The following is a 25,860-nucleotide window of genomic DNA, read 5'->3' on the forward strand; positions in this document are numbered from 1 at the left end:
CAGGCTACAGCAGCCAGGAGCCAGAGAGCCTGGACTGCATCCTTACCTGATATAGTCTCCACTGGGGTCTGTGCGGCGGCCAAACCCCACAGGGCAGTAGCAGTGGAAGAACTGCTGGAAGAAAGCACTGCAGGACAGCCACATCCAGCTGCCCGCATTCACGCTGAAATCCGCATCCAGGAGCAGCTCATCAAATACCTAGATGGGGAGGGGGTGGGACAGTCAGCCTTGATGGGGACCTACTGCCATGGTTCTCCCCAAGTTACCACAGGGCCCATGGAGAAGAGAGAGCCAAAACCCTTCTGCTGAGGGCAAGCCAAGAAGGATTTGGAGGGGATCCCCTGGACCTAGGGACCCTATCCCATCCCCCAGCCCAGAAGGCTGCCCTTGCTGGGCCTGATGAGGGTACAGGCCAGCTTCCCCTGTGTGAGCACTCACCCGGACCCCGCTCTCCCAGCTGACCCAGAGGTCCCCGCGGGTGAGGAAGCAGGCCACAGCATGCCGGGCCAGATGGTGGATCCAGCCCTCCTGCCTCAGCTGGGTCATGATGGCGTCAATCCAAGGGAAGCCTGTCTTGCCCTCGGCCCACTTGGCCAGGGCCTCAGGGTTGCGGTCCCAGGGGATCTGGATGCAGATGGGGTTCCCTTCCATGCGGTCAAACCTGGGGTTGTTGGTGGCTGCCGTGTAGAAGAACTCTCGCCACAGGAGTTGCCCAAACAGGGAGAGTGGGGGTGTGCTGTTCCGCTTCACCTGGGGGTGGGGGAACAGCATGTGGATACATCACCTGCCCAGCTCGCAACACTGTATCACTCAGATCTTTCCTACAAAGGAATCTGGAGCTGCTACCAATGTGGTGGCTCCAAACCCCCTAGATACATAGAAGGACTATGCCCTAGCAGTGGCCCAGTGTACCCGCAGACTGAAACCCCAGGCCAGCCTGGCTCATGATCCTTGTCCTCAAGGGTCCCTGCTTGGCTCCACTTTCTAGAGTCGATGGGAGTCTTCTCATCAGCACACATAGAAAATGCTCAGTCTTGATTCTGGTTAAATAAGTTTTATACGACAGCCTGGATCTGGGACTTTGAGGGAATTAAAAGATCAGACCAGACCTCCAGGCAATTAATGACTTTCTTAAAATCACAAGATTCCCACTGGCAAAGCCACCCTATGCCACAAAAGCCTGCTACTGGCAAGGACAGGGAAACAACATGAAACAACAGAGACATAAGGATGACCTGTGGAATGTGGATAGTTGGATGTGTCGCCCTCTTTCCTTCTGGGGGCAGGTGCACTACAGTAAGGTTATTTGCTCTAGTTCATACGGCACAGCCCTGCATTCAGCCCAAGTCATCTTCTGACTGGTAGGCAACAGCTGTTCCTGGACTCCCCGTTACATGCTCTGGACCAGCCCTCAGAGGGCTGCTGTGCTCTTCCCCTTAGGACTGGTTCCACCCTTGCCCTCTTGAGTACTTGCCTCCATCCACCTGCTGCCAGTGGATCTGCCTCCTCAAGAGTCACACCCCGAGTCAGCCTTTCTGCCCATCCTGCTCTGATAACCTGGATTTTCTTTAGATCAGCAGTTTGGATTGTGCTGGGCTTTGACACCTCCTGGATGTGGACTCCCCCTCCTTTCTCTGGACTGTACACAAACTTAAGGACCACGCTCTACAACCCAGTCCCCGCCCCCAGGGTCGGAGGGAGGGGCCCCTTTTCAGAGTGTCCGACTAGCCCAGAAGGCCTGGTCTGCTCAGCTGTGACTGGGGGTAAGGTGTGCCACCCCCGCTCACCCCTCACCTTTTTATACAGGTCCCACAGACGGTAGTAGAAGAGGCGGCATGAGAGGCAACCAAAGCGCAGGTAGGGGCTAAGGCCTGTGGGGCTGGCCAGCAGGGAGTTGGCGTTCATTCGGGGTCTCTCATAGTTGGCAACCCAGGCCTGCAGTGGGAAAAGAAGGCAAAGAAAGGAAAGGCCTGGATGTTGCAGAGGAAAAACCCTGAGGCACTGGTGTAGGGCTTTCCTTCATGGCTCACTGTCACGTGGATTCTCCTGTGTGGTCTGAGCAATCCTCTGGGGCAGCATCTATCAGTACCTCTTTTTGAAAATGAACAATGAAGCTCAAAGGGTTATGTGGCTCTTCTGGGATTACTGAGGTGGTAAAAGACAGGGCTAGGGGGAGGACTTAGCTTCTGCCTCCAGATTCCATCTATATCTGATAAAGACTTTCTCTTCCTCAACTCCTTGCACCCTCTTTCTCTTTGTGATGTCTCTTTCGCAAACTTTACACCCTCTGTAGAACTCCTCCTCCACACCTCCCCACCACCCCTCAGCAAGTGACTGTCCTTCCTTCTTGTAAGGAAATGGGAGCCCTTGGCTGAAAAATTCTCAACTCTTAGCTACCAAATCTACAAACTCACCTGTGTCTACACCTTCCCCTTACCTCCCCCTGCCCCTCCAGTGACCCTATCCAAAGCCAAGGCCTCCCCTGGCTCTGGAGCCCTCCCCTCTTCCTTCTCCTGCACCTTCCATCTTTGCCTCTCCAGTTTCCACTGCAAGAATATTGGGGACATCATCTCATTTCTCTGCAAACAAAAGGAAAAAAAAAAAAAAAGGACCTCTGGTAAGCCTGTGGACCTTTACCCTCAGGTCCTCTTTCCTCTCTGCATAGCCCATGTCCCCACAGCCTGCACCTCTTGGCCCCAGCATGGCTTCTGCCTTCACTGCTTCACTGCTTTCACTGCTCCCCCCAAGCTGGCTCCCTCCAGAGTCCCTGTGATCTCCATGCCACTGAGTCCCACAGGCATAGCCTGTTATATTTTTGGACCTCTCAGCACACCTCACCCTGCTCCCGTCTCCATACTCTCTGTTCCCTTGGCCTCTGGACTCCATACACTCCTGGCTGCCTCCCATGTGGCTGGCTGTGTCCCCTCCCAACCCCCTCAACGTTGGCATCTCAGGACTCTGTGCTGGGCCCCTACTCAACTGTGTTCCTGGGGAAGTACATTCAGTCCCAAGGCTCCCAACACTACCTCTCTGCAGATGATCAATCCGCGGCTCCAGCTCAGACTGCTCAGCTACCATTTAGCTAGACTCCCAGATTACTCTATCCAAGTCCCAGCCAGGATCTCCACCTGATTGCCATCCAGGCCCCTCAAAGTGTAACAGCTCTTTTCTTCAGACCACCCTTCCATCGGCATTCCTAGCTCAGAAAGTGCCCAGTCATCCACCTGGTTGCCCATGCCAAAGGCCTGGCCATCACCTTTGACTTCCTTGTCACCAAGTTCTGTCAATTCTACTGTTCAAATAATCCTCAAATTTGTTCTTTTCTTCCCATCCCTCTTACTACCAACCTGGTTCAGGCTAAGATGTAGACTAGACAACTGTGACCCACAGGTCAGATGTAGACTCCAAACTGACCTCCCTGCATCTTTTCTCATTCCCCTCTAATCCCATCTCTACACTGGGAGCAGAGTGATTGCTTAAGCACGCCATCCTGCAGAAAAACAAAGGTGCACTGGGCTTCCTGTTGCTCTTAGGATAAAGTCCCAATCTTAAACATGACTTACAAGTACCCCATTGTCTGGGCGAGCCTGTCTTTCTAGCTTCATCTCTAGCCACTTGGCTATAAATGCTATACTCTCGTGGGACTTCGTACACACAGCAACCTTGGCCTGGAGTGTTGTCCCCCTTTTTACTCACCTTCCTTTGGTTAACTTTGACTCTTCCTTCAAATCTCAACCTAACACTCACCTCCTCTGCAGTAACCCCTCAAGCATTAGGTTAAGTGCTTCTGACAAACGCTAAGTATATTTGCCTGCCCATACCCTTACTTATCTCCCTCTGAAAGCCTTTGTATTCTTTTTTTTAAAGATTTTCTTTTTTTTATTTATTTGACAGAGAGCGCACCAGAGAGCACAAGCAGAGGAACTGCAGAGGAGAGGGAGAAGTAGGCCCCCTGCTGAGCAGGGAGCCTGACACAAGGCTCAATCCCAGGACCCCAGGACCCGAAGAGCATGACCCAAACTGAGGGCAGATGCCTAACCAACTGAGCCACCCAGGTGCCCCAAGCCTTTAAATACAGATATAGAAGTAAAAGCAATGTGTGGCTTAATGAATTACTCTAAGGCAAACATTTGTGCAACCATCACTGAAGTTCAAGAACTGAAACTTTGCCAGCCACCCCAGAAACCCATCCCAGTCATAGTTCCCTTCTGGCTCCACAAGTAACCACTCACCCAGCTTTTATAATAATCACCTCTTTGCATTTAAAAATGCTGACATTTTTCTATTTTTGCAAAGCAAATTTGGAGGGAGGGCTTTATCTTTTCAGTCATTTCTTACATTTTTTAGTGGGGGAGGAACAGAGGGAGAGAAAGAATACAAGGCATGGAGCCAGACTTGGGGCTTGATCTCAAGACCCCTAGATCATGATCTGAGTTGAAATCAAGAGTCTGACATTTAACTGATTGAGCCACCCAGGCAACCCTATTCCTTACATTTTTAAGTTTTTTTTTTTTTTTCAACCACATGTGCATCCCAAGGCACTATATAGTTTAGCCCTGGCCATTTACAGGTCTTTGAGATGCTAATTTAAGTTTCCTTTTTTTTTTTTTTTTTTTTAAGATTTTATTTATGTATATCAGAGAGAGAAGGAGAGGCAGAGACACACAGGCATAGGGAGAAGCAAGCTCCATGCTGGGAGCCTGATGTGGGACTCGATCCTGGGACTCCAGGATCGCCCTGGACCAAAGGCAGGTGCCAAACCGCTGAGCCACCCAAGAATCCCCTCCTTTTTTTTTTTTTTTTTAAAGATTTATTTATTTATGAGAAAAAGAAAGAAAGCAGGGAGAGGGGCGAGAGGGAGAGGGAGAGAATCCTGAAGCAGACTCCACGCTGAGCAGGGAGCCTGATGCGGGGCTCGATTTCAGGACTCTAGATCATGACCTGAGCCAAAGGCAGACACTTAACTGACTGGCCACTTAGGCGCCCCTCAGTTTCTTTTAGTCTACGCATTTTCAGTCATTTCTTTTCTTTTCAGTTTTTCTATGGAAGAATCCAGGCCATTTAACTTGTACTGATTCTCACAGCCTGCATTTTGCTTATTGCAGACTCATGGTGTACTTACTGACTGCAAATTAGCAGCTGGTACCAGAGACTGGATTGGACTCAGGTTTGATTTCTTTGGCAAGACTGTGGGGGGACATAATGCCTGCCTATCTCTCTTTATGGGGTTAGCAGTCAGTAATGTACAATACGTCATCACTGAAGGCCACAAAATGGTGGTATTCTAATTCTATCATTCCGTTTTCATTTAAAAATAGGGATACTTTTAAAAAGAGATGGTTGCCCTCATCTACTATTTTGGGTACCTCAGGGGCAAAGATCATACAGTGTGTCTCCCCTTTTTGGTGACAGCACCTAATTTTCTTGTGGTGATCCAGCCTTTCCTAATCTCAGTCCCTGTGGGTGAAGAGGAGCTAAGTTCACTTTTGACTCAGGGAGTAGGCTTAAGATGCAAGTTGGGCCAGGGAGAGTGCCCTTTCTTCAAACATGGTGATTAAGTCAAGGACTGTCACATGACCAAAAACAGGCCAATGAAAATATTCCTTGGGATTTTTGGAAATGAAAACTCCTGGAATTTTTGGAAATGAGGCATGCCACTTCCTCTGGTGTGCTAAGCAACTGAAAATGAGCTGCTGGTGACCACTCCGCCACTGTTCAAGGAAAGCCCACCTGAGAATGAACTAGTAGGGAGGAAAGCAGAGCTCAGAGACAGAGAATGTATTCCTGGTAGCATTGTTTGGACACCTGATTCCAGCTATGCCTAAAGGCTATGCCTTAGACTCTTAGTTACTTGAGTTCAAAGATTCCTTCTCAAAAGCCAGCTTGCAAATACAAGCTAATTAATAAAATTCTCTCGTTCTTTGTTCTAGTAACCTTCTGAACCACTTTTTCCTGATCCTCAGTACAAACAAAATTCCTTGTCTCATGCCTATCTACAATCAACTACTCTTCTGGAGACAGACTCCATACTTGCTTCATTGGGCAGTCTTTCTAGCGCTAAGCCATCTTGACGTGAGTAGACAGATGTTTATTCCAGAGTTAGAAAACTGAAGATTGAAATAAACCTCCTCAGAGCCAGCCCCTTTTCTTCTCCCAGTCATGCAGGACACAGTGTTCCCACTGATCACCATGGAGTCTGAAGGATCCTGACATAAGATCCCATGACAGACCAGACACTCCAGGGGTATGTGGAAAAGGATCCCCTGACTTGGTGACCTAAGGGACAGCCCTGCACAGCATGATTTTAAGGTAATGCTAATCCACAGGCTATAAGTTAGCTCTTCACACTTGTCAGTCTTCTACTCCTGCCATCCCATCTATCATCTCTACCACTCTGCCCCTTGGCCTGGCCTATGTTCCCAAACTGACTCCAAGAATTTTTGGGTAAAGCTCTTGATGCAGACAGGGACAGCTAGTCCTCCCCATAGCCCTTGGACATCAGTTTCATCCTTTTCAGTCAGTGAGTGGCTTCAAGTTAACACCCAGATACAGACATCAAGGCCTCTCTGAGGGAGGTCGGGCCTCTGGCCCATTTTCACTGCTGCTGAGGCATCTTCAGGGCTGGGAAGCATTTTTCCTATGTAGGTCTGCTTGTTCCATAGTTATCACCTGGCTGCTGGGCCCAATGCCTATCCATCTGAGAATACAAAAAGTTCTGAACTGGTCTACAAACCAGCAACAGCGGGCAGAAAACCAGAGGGTGACTCAGTCCTAAGAACTTTCTCTGCTCCTCTAGCTCCAGGGTCATGGAAGCCATGTGACATTGTTAAGGAGTGCCTTTGGGGCCTCAGGGTTTTTCCTTCCCCTGTCCAATTCCTACTTCATTGGAAGATGGGTCATTTGTTCTCTGTGTCCAAACAAATGGAAATTGAAGGCTTGGAGAGGACCCAGCAAAAGGTGAGGAGGGGACACATAAACACAAAGAAATTAATCTCAGGGACTTCATCAACCAGATACCTTCTCAGTAAAGGGAACCTGCATAGTTAGAGATGAAAGAAAAGCAATCGAATATAAGTTTTGAAATCACATAGAACAAAATCTCAGTCTACTACTTCCTAACCGTGTGACCTCAGGCAAGTTACTTATCCTCTCTAAACCTTAATTTCATAATCTGTCAAATGGAGAGCTTAACACCTACTTTGCAGGGATGTTGAAAAGACAATAGGAAATCATGCAAGTAGGTATTTCATCCAGAAATGCTTAGTCCAGTGAGCAGCATGTGGTAAGCATGCTCACTAAATAGCAGCAACTATTACTACTCTTACTGTCATCAGGAAGACTTTTCATTTTCAACCACTCTGAGCTAAGAGGCACGAAAGGACATGAAGGCTGACCCTCATATCCCCTGCTGCTTGCGCTTTGTGACCCAGAAACAGGGACCATACCTTCCGTTCCAAATGCTTATCCAGCCGGGCCAGAGCTTCCGTCTCTCCTCCTTGCCAAACAGCTGGGCCAAGTCCTTCAGTGGGGAACCCTATAAGAGGAGGAGGTCACAGGACCAGAGGTCAGGCCATTTCAGTGATAGCTCAGCAAGTCTTGACACATCGGTGTGTTCTCTGAGCTTCATGGGAACTAAACCATGTTTTTGGTGCTGCTGGGGCTGAGATCATCCAAACATTTCAGCATTTCCCAGGTTGTCCCAGTTCTCTTTCCACTGTGACTTTTTTCTCTCCTTTCCTTTGCCTTCCCTATCCAGCCACTCCTCATTCCAGGCACATGAGAACAATCCTGCACTGCTCACCCTATCGGGTTGGCTGGCAGTGATAGCAGTTTTCAGGTGAGGAAGGCTAACTTTATTCAGGTCAAGAAATGGGGGCTGAGAGAGAAAGGGGAGAGAGAGTATGTCAGTAATCTGAGGGGCTTACCAACCCCTTTTAATGGGAGCAATACTTGTTATCTTGGTATTGAGGAGTCCACAGAGACTGAAAGGCCTATATTGAGGCCTATATCTTCTGAGACAGAGAAGTAGAAAAACGGGAGCAGGAATTAGAAACATAACATTATGTATGTGAGTAAGCACAGAAAAAAGACTGGAAAGACATGCTCCAAAATCAGGAGTGCTTGGGGTCACTGTGATTGTTATTTTTATTCCTGTTTCACTGTGTCTTCTACACTGTCTATAATAACATGTGTCACTTTGACAAAGAAGATAAAGCCACTTATCTTATAAAACATGGGCCCTGGCAGGAAGTACGCACCCAGCTCCTCAAGGGAGGGCACGCCATAGGTGTCGTCATGGTTGTCCTGGATGTCGGCCCTGCAGCTCTCCATCTGCTGGCTTGTCACAGAGCCCACGGGCTTCTTGGGCAGTTCCATGCGGCTGATGATGGCTTGAAAGCGCTTATAGGTAAGGGGTGGCTTCTGCCCATTCAGCTCAATAATCCTGGGAATCCCAAAGCACACCTAACGTCATGCACAAGGCGCTTCATTTTAGGTCCCTGCCCACCCAGAAAAGAACCCAGACTTTGAAGGCTTAGAGGGTGGCTTTCCTCATCCACTCATGGGTCCCACCCCTAAGTGGAAAGGAAGGGGCAAGGGAGGCTACATCTCCATTTTACCGAGAGGGAAAATGAAGCCCAGAGAGCTGGAGCAGGTGCCTCAGGTAATGGAGCAAGGCAGGGCCAAAGCTGGGACTCAATTCCAGGTTCCCTGGTGTCGACGTGGAGCCTCCTAAAGACAGAGACTGACCATATCTCTCTAATCATAGAAAAATCCCCACTAGTCTTCTTGGTACTCTGCCTGTGTCCAAGCTATGGGAATCCTCACAGCGCCTTCCTTTCTCTCCCAACATAAACCTTCATGAAGTTCTTTGATAAGAACGGCAAGCATATTCTTTTGTCAAAAAATCATTCCCTTCTTGGCCCCAATTTATCAGAACAGAGAGGTGGAGAACAGTTTATTCTTCCTAGATCAGAGACTGGGGCTGGGGTTAACAGCAACAACTATTTAAAGGGTGTTTGGCAGTTTACAACTTTTTTTTTTTTTTTTTTTTTATGACCAAAGGAAACAGACCTGCATTCAGGTAAGAAAAGAATATACAGGACTGAAAGGAGAACTGAGGCTGTTTCTATAAAATGCACTGGGGTGGTCAGGAGCCAGATTCCCAGGGTTCTTCCTGTTGGCCAAGAGGCAGTTTACGCAAGACCTGGCTGGCTGGGTGAGTTCATTGTGGGGATATAAGGTTGGCTGCAGCCCCTTGCAGTACCTCGCCCTGTCCTCTGGCACGTGGCAGGAGGAGGAGCTCCACACCCAGGGGCTCCTCCTGAGAGCTAGCTCACGTGCAGAGATGTGTGACCTGGCCTCTTGGCAGCCATCACCATGTTGAGAAAGGGGGGGCAGGGAGCAGGGAAGGCTGCTGGCTTGGCAGCAACAGCAGCAGCAGCAAGAGGTTGACAGCTCTGCCAGGGAAGGGGAAGAAAGGGTTTCCTCCTAGATGCTCTGAAAGCAGAGGCTTGTCCCTAGGGAAGGAGGCTGCTCTGTAGTTATCAGCCCCCTGCAGGGATCTCTAGAGATTCCCACACAACATCTAAATGCATGGCCTGGAAACCCAGATAGCCAGGGGAGCCCAAGGAACTCATATAATTACAGAAATTGGACCTATGAGAACAGAGCTCTGTCAGGAGGGGTAACAGGCAGGGTCCACTGAGGTCAGAGGACAGCCTTTCAGTAGCAGGACAAGTGGGAGTGTTGAAGAGCAATTGGGACAGCAGATTAGAAGCAGATCTATAGAGGTCTTGTGTAGGGATCCTCATTGCTTTTATCCCTCAGCCCTAGTAAGCTTCTTTGCACCCAAACTGGTTAAAGCTCTTTGTGATTTGTTCCACAGGCCCCAACTCTGGCTCATTCCCCTCCAGCTCCTAGAAAATGCCATACTTCATGTGCTTCATACTTCATGGCTCCATTGGTAAACCTCCCAGAGTTCTGCTCAGCAGGGAACCAAAACACTGACTCCCACAATTGGCAACCTGACCCCTGGGACCCATGTCTTACTTGTCCAGGTCATAGAGAGTATGAGAGTTCTCAGTCACCACCTCCACACCGGCCTCCTTGGCCATCTTCATGATGGCTGCATCCCGTTCTTTCCCAAAGGGTTCGGAGTCATATTCAAAGGTCAAGCGGGTCACCCCCCATTCCTGTGGGGAGAGAATCTGTTAAGCTAAACACTAGGGGAGGAGAATGAAGCTGAGGACTCAGCTCCTTCCTGGGAAGAAATGAGCCTAGAGATCTGTGGCTCATGGGCCAAAATGGGCTGCAGAACAAACTAGGGACAAAGATTTAACTGGAAAGCAAATAATCTGAGGTTCCTAAAGTTTGAGAAGAGCAGCAGACCTTTGAGGTGAGGCCATTAGCATGCCAACAGTGGAGCCTAGGCTAGCGGAATCAAGAGAGAGGTGGGTAGTCCTGTACATTTGCTGTGTCCTTGGTAGGAGAATGAAGTAGGAGGCTATAAATACAATGCTCTCAGGGGAGCCCCTAGTTCCAGAAAGAAGCACTGACTCACTGATGGAGACAGTGGAGACAGGATCACTGCCTCCTTCCTGCCCAGCATGCCTTTCCCAGAGCTCTCAGGGCCCTGAAAACTTCTGGCTTAGTTTTCTTGGCAGACTTGTGCTATGTGAATTGTCTTAATGGTATCCACAGCAACACTCCTGGGGCTAGGAGCAAACAGAGCTAACAGGCTCTAGCTCTCAGAAGGCTGGGGAAGGAGGAGCAATCCTTAGTCCAGAGGTCAGAGAAATCAGACCAGAGGGGCCACATGTTAAAAAAGAAGGGAATTCTTTTTCAAGCCTTTAGTCTTCCCTAGTAGAATTTTCTAGATTTCCTTGCAATGCTGGAAGAAAGCTGGCCTAGTGAAAGGTTGTACAGATAACCCACAGAAAGCCCTAAAACAGAACTAGCAAGAAGAAAACCACGTTCCAACCAAAGTCTCTGGTCTTGGTCCCTTAATATTCTAAGCCTCTAGGGCAAATGTCCTGGCTATGCAGGACCTAACTGAGTCCTGCCTGTGGTGAGGATCCTGACAAGGGCTGGCTATCCCTCATCCAGGATAATGGGACTAAACATTTATTGAGCCCTTACTATGAGCTGGGTACCATGCTTAGCAACTCATATAGATGACATTGGTAAAAAAAAAAGCATAACTCTGAATAATATTAAAAATATTGTTAAAAAAAATGAAGAAATAAAAGTATTATTAGATGCCACTTTCTTCAAAAAGCTTTCCTTCTTGAGAAGAAAGATCTCCTCTTTCAATAGGATTTTCCTGTACCTTGCCTTTTACCCATCATCACAGCATTTATCATATGGCAGTGAAATTGTCCAGTACTTGCCTCTTTCCTCCATTAAGAGTGTGAACTCTCAGAGCAGAAACCATGCTATCTCATCATTACCCTAGTACCTCGTCGGGAGCCTGGGACATAGTAGAAGCTCAATAAATATATAGTAGTAAACTCCTATCTGCAGGGAATGTGTTCCAAGACAACCAGTGGATGCCTGCAACTGCAGATAGTACTGAACCCTATGTATAGTATTTTGTTTTTTCCTATACATACTTATGATGAACTTTAATTTATAAATTAGGCACAATAGATTAACAAGAGTAACTAATAATAAAATAGAACAATTATAAAATATAGTGTTATTTTGTGTATATAGAACAATTATAAAATAAAAGTTACATGAATGTGGTCTCTCTCTTAAAATACCTATTACTAAACTTACCTTTCTTCTTGTGATGATGTGAGATGAGTACTTTTGCCTGTTTGGGCCATAAAATGTGCTTTATAAAGAAAGGGGTTGGGTGGGAGGGTGGGGGAAGTGGGCTGGCTACTTGATAGAAGAGACAGAGGTCTACATAGTACCCAAGTGAAGATTTTATCAACCATTTGCCCCAAGAGAAGCAGGGAGCTCCCTCAAAAAGGCTGATTTTTCCCCCCAATAAGCAGCACACAACAAGACAGGAAACGCCCTGTGCTAAAAAAGGAAAACTTGTCTTCAAACTCCTGGCATAGAGAAGAGCCCTAATAAATCTTGTTGGCATGAGCTAAGAAAACATCTGAGGAAGCCAGTGGCATCCAGGGTGGAATAACTTGCTACATCCCTTGTCTGGACTGAGCTGGGAACTTTCCAACAAGACACTGGTTTCACAGAATTTTTTTCCTTAACACAGTTTCCATTCTGTTGGCAAGTTCATAGGGTTAGCTCCCCACTTCCCTACAGGCTAGCGCTGACTGGTTCCATTTTCTTAGTCAGAATATCACCTCATTTAGTTTGCAGGGAAAGTCCAGACAAGAGAATCTCACCGTCTTCTCTAGGATCAGCACACTCACCTTGAATAGCCTTGGGAATACGTCAGCGGGTTGTCCCCGGACAACGAATAGCCGGGAGTTCAGTTTCCTTAAACTTGTATCCAAATCTTCCAGAGACTGAAGTAGGAACCTACAAGAGCCCACACAGGCCTTTTAGTGGTAACATTCAAAAGAGGCACTCTTTTGCCTGACAAAGCAGGGAGACCCTGGTACACTGTTTACGCTAAACAAATAGCATCACTAGTCCTCTGCTCTAGCTATGAGACGGGAGGTGGGGGGGGGGGGGCATGGCCTCCACTGAAATCCTGACTTAGCCACTCACTAGCTCTGTGACTTTAAGCAGTTACCTAATTTGTTTAGCTTTTCTTTTTTTTCCCTCTGATCGGTAACACGGAGTTGATGTTCGTACCCATCTTCTAGAATTGCTACGGAAAGAAAATGAAATAATGCATGAAAAACTTGAGTACAGTGCCCGGCATAGAGAAAACCTAGGACAAATGTGAGCTGCTCCTACTTTGTGGCTTTTCTGTGAGCTGAGGCAAGGCACTTGCTCCTTCTCAGTCACAAGGCTGTTGTGAAAATCAAAAGGGAAAACAGGGGAGAAAGCCATCTGACAAACAAGAGCAAAACTGTAGTCCTACTAGAGAGGAACAAGGCTGCAACTGCCCTGGCAAATCCTACCTACCTGGTCCAACAGACCCCCTGCCTTTCTGTCAGCATGCTTTAGGCTGTACACATGTCTACTGCCACAGCTCCACAGCCTGGGCTGGGGCCCAAGTTCCCAGGGTTTCATCAGGCAGGTGGCTCATTCTCCGGGGCTCTGGCCACCAGATTCTCATCCCGAGAGAGGTCTTAGGAGGTACTTCTCCATAGGATACCCTTACATGCTTTTGGGGCTAGGGGGCTGGGGTAGAGACCCTCAGATACTCAAGAGACCTACCCTTGAGAGCCGGATTACTATGCAGAAGAGCATTTGCTGAGCACCTCACTTATTTTTATTTGACTACAAACATTTATTTACTGTTCAGTTAGGCATAACCACCTTTCTGAGAAATCTATCAATACGTTTTTGTGACATGTGTTTTATTTAAAAATTTTTTTAAGTTTATTCATTTATTTTTTTAGTAATCTCTACACCCAACGTGGGGCTCAGACTTACAACCCTGAGATCGAGAATCACATGTTCTACCGTGATGGCTAGCCAGGTGCCCATGACGTGTTTGTTTATTTATTTTTAAAGATTTTATTTTTAAAGAATCTCTATAACCAATGTGGGCTCGAACTTACAGTCCTGAAATTAAGAGTTGTATGCTCAGGGTGCCTAGGTGGCTCAGTCAAGTGTCTGACTCTTGATTTTGGCTCAGGTCATGATCTCAGGGTGCCCCAAGTCAGGCTCTGCATGCAGCCTGCTTAAGATTCTCTCTCCTCTCTCTCCCTTCCTCTGCCCCTTCCCCAGCTCCTTCCCTCTTAAAAAAGAAAAAGAAAGAAAGAAAGAAAGAAAAAAGAAAAGAAAAGAAAAAGAATTGCATGCTCTATCCACTGAACCAGCCAAGCGCACTAACATGTGTTATATGTTTAAGTTAAATGAAATTAACATTTTTAAAAAAGATTTTATTTATTTATTTGAGAGAGAGAGACAGAGATAGCAACAGAGAAAGCAGGAGCAGGGAGGATAGGAGAAGCAGGCTCCCCACTGAGCAGGGAGTCAGGAGGTGGGGCTCTATCCCAGGACCCTGGGATCATGTCTGGGATCATGACCTGAGCCTGAAGGCAGATGCTTAATCAACTGAGCCACCCAAGTCCTCCCAAAATTAACATTTTAAACAGAAAACTATATATTGTAAAATTCATGTTATAAAAAGGTACATGGTAAAAAGCCTCCACTCGGGATGCCTGGGTGGTTCATTAGTTGAACATCTGCCTTCCTCTCAGGGAGTGATCCTTGGCCAGGGATCAAGTCCCACATCTGGCTCCCTGCAAGAAGCCTACTTTTCCCTCTGTCTATGTCTCTGCCTCTCTCTGTCTCTCTCATGAATAAACAAATAAAATCTTAAAAAAAAAAAAAAAAAGCCTCTCCTTTATCCATCAGGAATTTAATTCCCTTCCCCAGAGGCAAACAATGTCAGTGATGTTACATATCTGTTTATGGTTTTAAAGCATATTTTCTTTTTAATTCTTTCAATACATTTTAAATGGAAATACTGTCTTCATTTTATAGATGAGGAAAATGAAATACAGAGAGGATAATTAATTTGCTTAAGATCATAATTATTAAGCGACAAAGCTGGGATAGGAACTTGTGCCCCATTTCTAAAGCTTTTTAGTGGCACCCCGGGGCTGAGATTCTGCTGGACCTCAAGTGTTTGGAAACATCCCTCTCTCTGACAAACACGAACCTGACTATATAGGTAATCCACTGACATTCTGAACTTCTTGAGGAGCTAAGCCCCAACAGGTCAGCCTGGTTCTACCATCTACATGTTATCATCTCCCACCCATCTCTGTCAATGATGGAAATCACTCGATTTTATTTTGAACACAATGAAGCCCTGTGCCGTCTCTGTAGCACATCACATCCCCCGACGGCTGCAGGCTTACAGGAGCAGCCCCTGTTCCCAGGCTGCCAGCTAGAACCAGTCCCCATTGCTGCCTCTGACGTCTGCATCATGACACTCCCACAGCAGTGGCAGCAAACGCCACAGACCCACATTCCAGCAGAGCTGAGTGAGTCCCAGGCTCAGCCCAGAGCGTTATGCAGGCCTGCAGAGACTCTCCCAGAAGTGGGGATGGGAAACTGCTGCTTTCTGCAAATCCTAAGCTCCGCCTCTGTGAATTTCTGTTTTTGAGAAACTGACACCCTCAGAAAAGGAAAGCTAAACCCAGAGTGACGCACTTGCACTTGTGTCCGCCTCCTCCCAGGCCACGCTGTTCCTCTCAAGAGATGAAGAAGAGAGACTCATGTGAACAGTCTCGGACCACGGAAACCTGGGTCCGGCCGGGGAGAATGCCGGGTGTAACTGGCAACTTAGATTCTATCACCTCTGGGCACAGGGTCCTCCATCTGTGGCTCTCAGGAATGTCCCTGCCATGCACGTTGGTGGCCTCCTCCCTCTCAGTCCACCAGGCTGCACAGGCTTTCAGTTTGAAGCTATAAATAAGGCTGACGTGCACATGAAAGCTAGGCTCCCGCTGCCTCCCCAGAGCTTCATTTCTAGACCTCATTTACTAAAAGGAGAAATTCTGGAGTAAGCATCTCTGAAGTAAGATAAGTAAGATAACCCCACGACAGCCCTTTTCTTTGACAAGAGAAATCTCTACAGTTGAAGCAGGAAGTAGAAGGCCCGACTCTGAACTCAACAACCAAATGATAATAATGATAACACCAACAACTTACATTTAATGAGCATCTGCAGTGAACCCAGCACTAGTCTATTTAGTTTACATACATTATCTCATTTCATTTTCAAACAGATCTGTGAAGCAGGTACCATGATTATTCTCATTTTTACAGATCTGGAAACAGAGCCTAATAAGTGGCCAGAATTCAAACCAGGCAGTGTGGCTCAGCGTCTGCATTCTTAACCACCAGGCTCCACTGCCTCTTGACCAGGACTTCCCGCCTGAGCACTGAGGCTGCGCTGCCCAGGACGCAACTGTCAAGAACTGCAGCCAACTCCTCTGAGGCTCAACAGCTTTAAACCACCCAGAAGCTTGTTGAAATGCAAAATCTCAGAGCTCTAGGATCATAATCTGCATTTTAGCAAGAGCCCCTGGTGATTCCTCTGCAGGATAAAGGTTCGCAAGCACTGTTCTAGAAAACTGAACCTCACTTTAGCTTCTGTTTACAAGTTGCCTTTCTTTGCTTCTAACTTGTTCCTACTAAACTCTCTCTCTTTGAGATCCTGGTTTCTGCTTCCTTTTTGGTGCTCTAGAGATGCTGTTACTTCCAACTTCCCTCCTGAATCTAGCCCTAAAGGGTTTCTCCAGGAAGGAGGCTTAAGGATGGCCCCCATAAAAGGCAACAGGCCCCCAGGAGCCCAAGCCTCCAGGCAGCCAGAGAAAGAGAAGCCACTGCTATGGTACTTTACCTGCCAGGTGACAGTTTTGCATAACACCAAAGAAACGAGGAACAGGAACAACGCTGCTACTGAGCAAATGCTCACTGGGGCAGGTGTGTGCATTCTTTCACTGGAGAGAATTTGGGGCCTTTTGGCATTCTTTAGAGCCCTCCTCTCTACATGGCCAGTTTCTCTTCACTCCAATGGGGTGAACTCTAAAAAAACTGGCCTGGGCATTGGACATGGTGGTGCTTGAGGCTGGCAGTTCACCCTTGGCAGCTCCAAGCTGAGCTCACATGGCCAAAATTCAGAGCACACGGTCCTGTGCAAGCAGTTGAAGCTCACCCTTAGGATTAGACAACATGTGCAATTGAATTACATTATGTAAGTGCTCTGGAGCTAGAGGCAGATGGTACTGGAGAAGACCAAACAGGGATTTCCAAAAATACAGAAAGGATTCTGTAATTCAGGTACTCCATGGCGCTAGCCCTTTAGAATAAGATAGGCAGATCTTTAGAGAAGACCTTCCCTAGAGATGGCAAATTCTGCGTTGAGGAATATTTTATTTGTTATTCATAGGAGGAGGGAGAATGATAGTGAACTCTTTTTTTGGGTCCAGATTGCCCTTGACCAAGTTTTTCTGCTTCAAGCCAAAGTTATCTAACTATATGATGATATCATAGGCTGGCCCAGACTGGTACATACAATATTAATAGAAATTAATTTATCCTAAGTAAGAGAGCATAAGCCCCATGGAAAAAGGTAACTCAAATCTACAATCCATAGCAGGAATTGATTTCTAAGTACTGCTCAGTTAAAAATATATTTATTCTTCCCTAATTTTGAAGACAAAGATGAAGGTTTTCATCCCTTTTTGGCACATGGAAACGTTTCCTCAGTAGCAGAACAGTAAAGTGACTCTCCTGGGTACCAGTGTGAACAGCTCAAAGAAATTCGGGTTTCTACCCCAACAGGCTACAGCTGTCAATGCCCTGCTTGTGGACCAAGTCCTAGGGAAGAACCAACCAAACTGACAGTCTCATAGTGATTAGCTTCCAGCACTGGGATGAGAGACACACTTGGTCTTTACCAGATATCCTGGAGGTCCCAGTTCATGTCATTTATTAATTCTGAGCTATATGGGCTGATATTTTCTTTTTACCAATTCCCCCTGTCCAGCAGCTCCTGGATACAGGTGCAGCACAGGGTCAGGAAGAAAATGAATTAAATAAAGGGTGCAGTGAATTGTTGCCAATATCGATCTAGGTTGCAGGAGCAAGAGGAAGGCAATAAAAACCTATTTTGAGTACCCATTTTTAAATCTAGAAGCCGATCACCCCCTTTCTGGGGTGGCTCTCATTGCAGTACCTCCTTCCACATGTAGCAATTTTGGGGATGGTGGGGCTGGGAAAAAATGGCAAAGGGGTTAGACAAGTAGTGCTTGACCAAAAAAAAAAAAAAAAGTCCTGAGGTTCACTGAGCTACAATTAGCCCATTAGCTTCCCACTACCACTAAGGCAAGGAGTAGGCTAGCCCTTCTGCTATGCTAATATACATATTTCTTGGTTGCTTTTCTTTGTCCTCTTTTACTCATAGAAAGTGCCATTCATAGTTATTTTAATCTGATTCACCTGCTGAAAAATTCTGTGCAAGAGGTAAGAAATGCAAGAGAACAGACATCTCAGATCTTGATTTTTCCCCCCACCTCTTGAAGATGGCCCATGGGCCACCCTTTTTAGGGAGGCTTCTCAGAGGCAGCAACTGAAGTAGCTGCAGAACTAGGACATTATGCTGCAGCAGAGTTGTCTCAGATCACTCCCAGATCCAGAAACAGCCACCGGAAGATTACACAAACTGTAGTTATGCCAAAGTACAGCTGGCTCCATCACTCCTCCAACCCCCACCTGAGTGTGTAAAACAATCTGCTGCTCTGCCTTGGATCTGATCATGGGAGCAAAGAGTATGGTGAGAGTTCCCTAGGTCTGATTATGGGAGCAAAGAGTATGGTGAGGGTGTCCTGGATCTGATCGTGGGAGCAGAGTGTGGTGACGGTTGTCCTGGATCTGATCATGGGAACAAAGAGTGTGGTGAGGGTGCCCTGGATCTGATCATGGGAACAAAGAGTGTGGTGAGGGTGTTCTGGATCTGATCATGGGAGCAAAGAGTATGGTGAGGGTGCCCTGGATCTGACCATAGTAACAAGAGTATGGTGGGAATGGCACCTGCCTATCAGTTTCCAGGCCTGAGAGCAGTTATCATATTCGATCCATTTTGTGTTTTTTCATCTCTTTCTTCTGAATGCCAAAGCTAATTAGCCTCCCTGACAATGCACTGCAACACATTCCTCAAGCTGTGAGGCTCAAGTCTGTGGTTCTCCAGTCCAGTGCTTCTTAGGCCTCACTGCACACGAAAGCTTTAAAAATCCTAATTCCCAGGCCAGAACCTAGAATCATGAAATTGGAACTGGGGGAGGATGGAGTCCAAGCATCTGTTAAAGGCCCTTTAGTGATTCCCATATGCAGCAAGATTGATACTGCTCTAGTCTGTCCCCCTATTTTATTTATTTCATGGCACTTAGTTCTGCTAAAGTATGGTTGTTTACTAGTCTCCCTCCACTAAAATGTAGGCTCCAGGAGCTCTGGACACCACAACTGCTTGTTCACTGCTGTGTCCCTAGCAACATCCAGGTCAGTGCCTGGAAGATACTAGGAACTCATCAATCATTGTTCAATTAATTTCTACATTCCTACACGGCCTCTGACTTCAGGATTTCACTCAGGCATCCGAGCCACCACATTTCCTTTTCTCCTTCACTTGCTCAAAAGCACAATCACACAAGAGTGACCATAAACACCTAGTTCCTGGCAAATCTGAGTTTAATCAGCAACAGAGGTTTTCTTGTTGATTTTTAATCTCTCCTACCACAAAGGAGTAGGCAGCTCTATGCAATGTCCCCCCAAACCTGGTAAAAAACAAAACAAAACAAAACCTCTTTCATGACAATGTATCAAGCAAGTGCTCAGATTCTATTTACTCTGCTCTAATTGGCACACTGCCACAGACAGAGGGCAAAGTCTGAGGCTTGGTTAAATGTCTAGGCTAGGGATGGTCATTTGAGTATGTCTGTCAAACCCAACCTCCTATCTATAGAAACTGGAGCAGAGGCAGAACAATAGAACAGCCTGAAAACTGTGTGGGCAGGCTCTCCACAGGACTATCTTTAGTTGTTCTCTCTATATAAATGGGGCAGGAGGGGGCATTTAATAGACCCACTGCTAGGGGCACTCACTCTCCTAGCAGGGCACACACCTTGAAGATGAAAAGAATGGTGTACTGACAGCCACTGTATCCTGGGAATAACGCTGCCCATCAGTGGCACATGGCCACAAGCAAACATCCCTCAGAACACTGCAAACAAACCAAAGGACAGCTGTGGGGTGTTTGAAAGAGAGATGGGTACAGGATGTTTCAAAACTCCTTGGTTTTAAACACTGATTACAGAGAAAATACATCAGCTACCTATCTGTTAATCCTTTCCCATGATTCTGTCAACCGCAACTCTGGGAATCATCATAGAGGGATCTCCTTGATATCATAGCTATCCTGCTCCCTAACCTCAGCACATCAGTTGATAAAAGTCTAATCTACAGTGTCTCAACTGTCCTTTAAAATCAGTCTCATGAGATGCCCAGGTGGCTCAGCGGTTGACGGTCTCCTTCGGCTCAGGGCCTGATCCTGGATTCCCTGGATCGACTTCCATGTCGGGCTCCCTGAGGGGAGCCTGCTTCTCCCTCTGCCTGTGTCTCTGCCTCTCTGCCTCTCTGTCTCTGTGTGTGTGTGTCTCATGAGTAAATGAATAAAATCTTAAAAAAAATAAAAAACAAAAATCAGTCTCATGAGAAGAGGAGGAAGAAAGTGATACTTTGGTTCCTCTTTCTTTTTTCTTTCTTTGTTGGGTTCCTCTTTCTTTCTCTCTTTCTCTCTTTTCCTAGCAAGCTCACAGATAGTGGCTGAGGGAATTCTTCAAAATAGGTCTAAGTACTCCTCTGTAGCGCAGGACACACAGTGCCTTTAACTGGACAAGCCCTTGGGGTCTTCATGATAAAGGGCGACGGCACCTGCCTTATCTAATGCTAAGCCAGGGTCTCTAGACACCTCCAGAGGCAGGAAGGCCTTGACAGAGGGAAACCAGGATGGGTGAAAGAATGGACTCAACAAGCCAGAAGCTGAGATAGAGATGGCCTTCAGGAGCCCAGTACTAGGCTCTTTACTGGAAGAACGCCAGGAGCACCTGCCGTGCTCACATCACGTACCTCCCTTCTTCCTCTTCCTGAGCACGCCTCTAAAAGCCCTAGGCCAGGAGTCCCTGCTCTGCCACCCTGGCTGCAAGTCCCTTCGGCAGGCCAACTCTGTGTCTCTAGGCCTCAGGAGTCCCACCTGTAAAACCGGGAGCAGGATCCCAGTTCGGCAGGAATGCTGTGAGGCCCCCCAGGGGCTAAGATGCGAACGCGCTCCGTGGAGGTCGAGCCGCCCCCCGCCACCCCCCCCCCCCCGCCCCCGGCCGTACCAAGATGACTAACTGCTTCCCCTGTCCGGCCTCTCCCGCTGGAGGCCCGGCTCCGTCGGCCTGTCCCACCTCCCTCAGGCCCGGGGTCTTCCGGCCGTGGGCGCAGGGGGGCAGAACCTCCCGCCCTGTAGGGCGGCGGGACCGGGCTCTTCGCCGGGCGCCCTGGAGGCCGGCCGCTTGCCCCCGGCCCGCGACCCCGCTCTGGCCTCCTTACCGCCATCGGTTGATCCCCACCGAGGAGGAGGCCGCGAACCAGGGGTCCAGGATGTAAACGCAGCGTACGCAGCGCGCCCCGCGCACGGCCGCCAGCAGCGCAGGGTTGTCGTGGAGCCGCAACCCTTTGCGGAACCAGTGCACCGAGGAGGCGCCATCCACTCCGGCTGTCGGCACCGGGGCCGCCGTTGCCGCCGTCACCACAGCCGCCGCCATCACCGCTCTGACTGCTCCGGCCTCCGCCGCCCCGCCGCTCCGCCCGCGCCGGCGCCGCGGGCCCCGCCCCCGGCCCGCCCAGTGACCTATGACGACGCCGCTCCTCCCCGTGGTCCCGCCCCCCGAGGCCGCGGGGCGCCCCTGCCATTGGCTGGGCGCCTCCCGCCGGGCGATTGGCCCAGCGACGCGGAGCCCGGCTCCGCCCCCTCACGTTCCCACCATGTGTGTGTCTGGGGGAGAGGAGGCGGCGGGCTGGGCTGGTGACGCAAGCCGCGGGTCGCGGCGGAGGCCTGGGCGTGGAGCGAGCCTCCAGGGACGGCGGATCTCTTACAGGCGTCCTGTTCTAAGCCTGTGGCTGGAAGCTGTCTGGGCTTGTGGGGGTTGCTGTGCCTCCAGCCGGTGACTTAACCGGCATCATCCACTTCTGCCTCTACTCTATGACCTCATCTGCAACATTCTGCTACAGCTCCTGTTTATTCAGTGCATTTTATATACCAAGCAACGTGATAATATCCTCACATAGACTGTCTTATTCACTGTTCTTAACCCGGTTATGTTCACTCAACAGATCCCAGTGAAAGAGCTGTTATTATTCTCATCCTAGAGACAGAGAAATCTGAGGCTGCCACAGCTTGACTGACTTGCTCTGTGTCATAAAGCTAATAAAAGGATCCCACCCAGATTATTCTGAGTCTGAAGCTTCTACTTTTATCCACAAAGCTATACTTTTATCTGCGTAGAGCTCCTTGGCATTTGCAAGTGGCAGAGTCTAAGGAGGGAGGAGAAGTGCCCTGATGTGCAGCAGTGAAGGGGTTGGGAGTAGGCTCCGGCAATGCAGAGGATGTGGGTCGAGATAGTAATTATGCCATCAGATCAACTTTTCTTTTTGTTCTCTGTTTAGTAGAATAGTGGTACCTCTGTGTTCCCAAAGCACTGAACTGAATTCTGTGTGGGATTCAAAGATACAGAAGACACTGTCCTCACTACTCCCCTGGGGAGCCAAGTGGAACCCTCTTCTTCTGGAGTCTAGTACTGGCCTTGCTGATAGACTGAATGGCAAGAGAAGCATATGAACACCTGCAATGAAGTGTTGATGGTGGGCTAAGGTAGCCTAATCAGATTGGAGCGCTGTGGTTATCAACCAAAGAGCTTGTTTGAATTTGGCCCTAGCTTGTGCCCATACTCACAACCCTTCCTGAATTCGGGAATGAGCAATGAAGGAATTTAGCAATTTAGTGGCATTAATTGGCATTACTCTATAAACCACAGAATCTTTTTCAATCCTAGGTTCTCTCTCATTTGCATAACTTGTTCCTTCAAACCTGAATCACACTCCTCACCCTGTCGCCTCTTTAACTCCAGTTTGTTCTGTGTCACTGCTCTGTATGGATGTCACTTTCTTGCTGTCTGGTCCCAGCCTGCATAATGTCCATCTCATTCTGTGCTGCTTCTTATCACTGGCTTTGGTACATGGTACTGGAATTTCTTGCTTGTCTATCTGTGCCACTAGACTATAAACCCCTGGAGGGCAGGGGCCATGGCTTATTTATAGTTGAATTTTCAGGGTTTAGCACAGTGCTTGGCACTTACTGACTGAGGATTACTTGAGTACAAGTTGAACGGAGGGGGCATCTGGGTGGCTCAGTCGATTAAGCTTCTTCTGCCTTCTGTTCAGGTCATGATCCTGGGGTCCTGGGATCCATCCCCAAATCAGGCTCCCTGCTCAGCAAGGGAGTCTGTTTCTCCCTCTCCCTCTCCTTCTCCCTCTTCCCCTGCTCGTGATCTTTCTCAAATAAATAAAGAACACATAGTTTTAAAAGCTGAACAGTAACTAGTCTCAGGTTGGCAGGAACCTTAGAAGTCTATCCAGTCCTGACTCTGTCCTTGTTTTTGAATCCCAAATGCTTACTAAATGAATAGATTCCACCTCTCATTTCCTTTCTGAGACTTTGTAATTCCTCTCTCCTATCCCCTTGTCTCTCCACAAGGTGGAGGAGGAATGAAACAGAGTGTAAGGAGATAGTTATTTGCCCTAGCCTCAAAGATGGGTGCTCTTTCTCCTGAATTCCTGTAATGCTTTCTGTGTAGACTATAGGTCCCTGAGGGTGGGGACTGTGCTGATCTTGCTCATCACTTATATTCCCAGCACTAGTTTGGTACTTGACGCGTAGTAGTTGTTCAATAAATATTTGATGAATGATTGAATGTCTTTTATCTCTATCTTATTAAGGTATCATGAGAGGCAGTGTTATATAATGGTTAAAAAGCCTAATGTGCACAACTGGAGTAGCTGGATTCAGATTCTGGTTCTGCTTTTACTCTGTGTGACCTTGGTGAACTAGTTGACCTCCTTGCTCCCCATGTCCTTAAGCTATACAATAGGGATGACAATAGTAGCAAGGATATAGTAAGCATTTAATAAGAGTCAGCTACTGTTATTCTGAACAGCAGGATCTGTGTCTGCCTCTGTCTTCCTTGCAACACCTCGTTCTTGGTCTTACACATAACGAGCACTCAAGGAGTTGCTGAGTGAATAAAAGATTTTAGTCGGTTTTTAAAAGACCTCAAAATTATACCAATAATGAAAAACAACAACAATCCCCCAAACCAACGCAGTGTTGCATGCATTTCTATACAAAATATTAAGTATATTCTATATTGCTGTGTCATTGTGCCTGTTATTTTAATGACTATATAATCTGTCATCATATTGATAAGGATGAATTATTTTATTGAATGATTGCATATAGTTTGAGTATAATAACAGGGTTAACACTCAAGAATGAACCAGGAAGTAAATCTGACACTGGATAGAATACTGGAGTGCAAAGTTCACTTTTGAACTTTACATTTTACAAGGGACCTAGAGAGGGGCGCCTGGGTGGCTCAGTTGGATAAGCAGCCAACTCTTGGTTTTGGTTCAGATTATGATCTCAGGGTCATGAGATCCAGCCTGGCTTGGGATCCAGTTTGCTTCTCTCCCTCTGCCCCAACTCTCTCTCTCAATAAATAAATAAATCTTAAAAAAAATAAAATAAAATAAAAAGGACATAGAGAAATTGAAGAGAGACCAAAGAAACCTATAAATTGCTAGGGAGGTGAAATGTAATCGAGTACTGTTGTATCTTCGAGAGAAATAAAAAGGTTTGACCTCATAGCCATATATCTCGCAATTTACAAGCATCTCTGAAGGGTGGTTGCCATGAGGATGCTAAACAGTTGCTCTTTGTTTCCATTGGGCGTAGAATGAAGGAATCTGGGTTAAAAAAATAATCCAGTTTACGCTAGAAAGAGTAAGAGATTTAAGGAGGGATTTAGTATATAGTGGTTTAGGAATGCGACAAATTAGGTAGTGGAAGGTTTCTTTCTTCGCTGAGGATATTAAGAAGACCTCAGTCCTGCGTTTTTTGTTGTTGTAGTCTTGCATGGAGACTGGATTGGGCAACTTGCATTCCCTTCGAGTTGCGCTTCGGTAAATATTTGATGATTGGTTGAAAGGTAACTAGGGGCGCGAGGAGGGACGTCCCTGGCGAATTTAAGTGACCCGCGCCCTCTAGTGGTGGGACGGGGAAAGAAGCGGCCGGTACGAGTGGGACTGAGCACCCAGCTCTGCTCCATTTATTTATTTATTTATTTATTTATTTATTTATTTATTTATTTATTTATTTATTTATTTATTTATTTATAATATGTAATTTATTTACTCATGAGGGACACACAGAGAGGCAGAGACACAGGCAGAGAGAGGAGAAGCAGGCTCCGTGCAGGAAGCCCAGTGTGGGACTCGATTCCTGGACTCTGGGATCACACCCTGAGCCAAAGGCAGACACTCAAACGCTGAGCCACCCAGGCGTCCCTGCTCTGCTCCCTTTAGCTATGCAGGCCCGCGGTGTGCAGCGGCGGCGTTCCTATCCCCGAGATTTCACACAAAGCCTACTTAGATGTTCTTTGAACTCTTCAGCCTGGGAACCTGTAAAACTTAGAGGGACTTAGAGACCGAGAAGCCAGACTCCTTGTTCCATCTCCAGCTCCGCCACAAACTAGCAAATTACTTGCGCAACTTGCTTAGCTTCTCTGTGTTTCAGTTTCCCCATCTGGAAAATGGGGATGATGATGATGATAATACACGTGCAGCAAGGACTTGGAACAAGATAAACAGACTAACTCTCAGAATTGAGGGCCCAGGAACCGACTCTCACATATCTAGGTATTTATTCAGGGCAAAGATGTCTTTGTACGGAAGTGGGGTAAGGTGGTTTTTCTTGTAATGACAATGAGTCAAACAGATATCTCAATGTAAACAAAAAAATAAATAAGTTTGACCCCTATCTCAGAACATACACATAAATCAATTCTAGGTAGATTATATGCTTAAATGTGAAAGGTAAAACAGTAAAGAAAGTTTTGGGAAGATTATATGGGAGAAAATATGTTTTTT

At 47.3% G+C, this 25,860-nt stretch overlaps 1 protein-coding gene across 2 annotated transcripts in view; it reads right to left on the reverse strand.

Annotated features, from left to right (window-relative positions):
• The window catches only part of CRY2 (cryptochrome circadian regulator 2), a 34,582-nt gene extending 13,124 nt beyond the window's left edge, over positions 1-21,458 (reverse strand). The window contains exons 1-8 of one of the 2 annotated variants that reach the window (XM_041722115.1): positions 21,208-21,458; positions 12,390-12,498; positions 10,051-10,193; positions 8,259-8,443; positions 7,446-7,534; positions 1,795-1,935; positions 439-750; positions 47-198 (exon numbers count right to left, since the gene is read on the reverse strand). In XM_041722115.1, coding sequence (XP_041578049.1) covers positions 47-198; positions 439-750; positions 1,795-1,935; positions 7,446-7,534; positions 8,259-8,443; positions 10,051-10,193; positions 12,390-12,498; positions 21,208-21,422 — 1,346 coding nt within the window. In that variant the 5' untranslated portion in view covers positions 21,423-21,458. Of the gene's footprint in view, positions 1-46; positions 199-438; positions 751-1,794; positions 1,936-7,445; positions 7,535-8,258; positions 8,444-8,618; positions 8,731-10,050; positions 10,194-12,389; positions 12,499-21,207 lie in introns of those variants that run through there. The other variant, XM_041722116.1, reaches the window with a different exon arrangement.
• Between the last annotated feature and the right edge of the window lie 4,402 nt (positions 21,459-25,860).

This window comes from Vulpes lagopus, chromosome 11 (genome assembly GCF_018345385.1).
Source record: "Vulpes lagopus strain Blue_001 chromosome 11, ASM1834538v1, whole genome shotgun sequence".
Classification (NCBI taxonomy): domain Eukaryota; kingdom Metazoa; phylum Chordata; class Mammalia; order Carnivora; family Canidae; genus Vulpes; species Vulpes lagopus.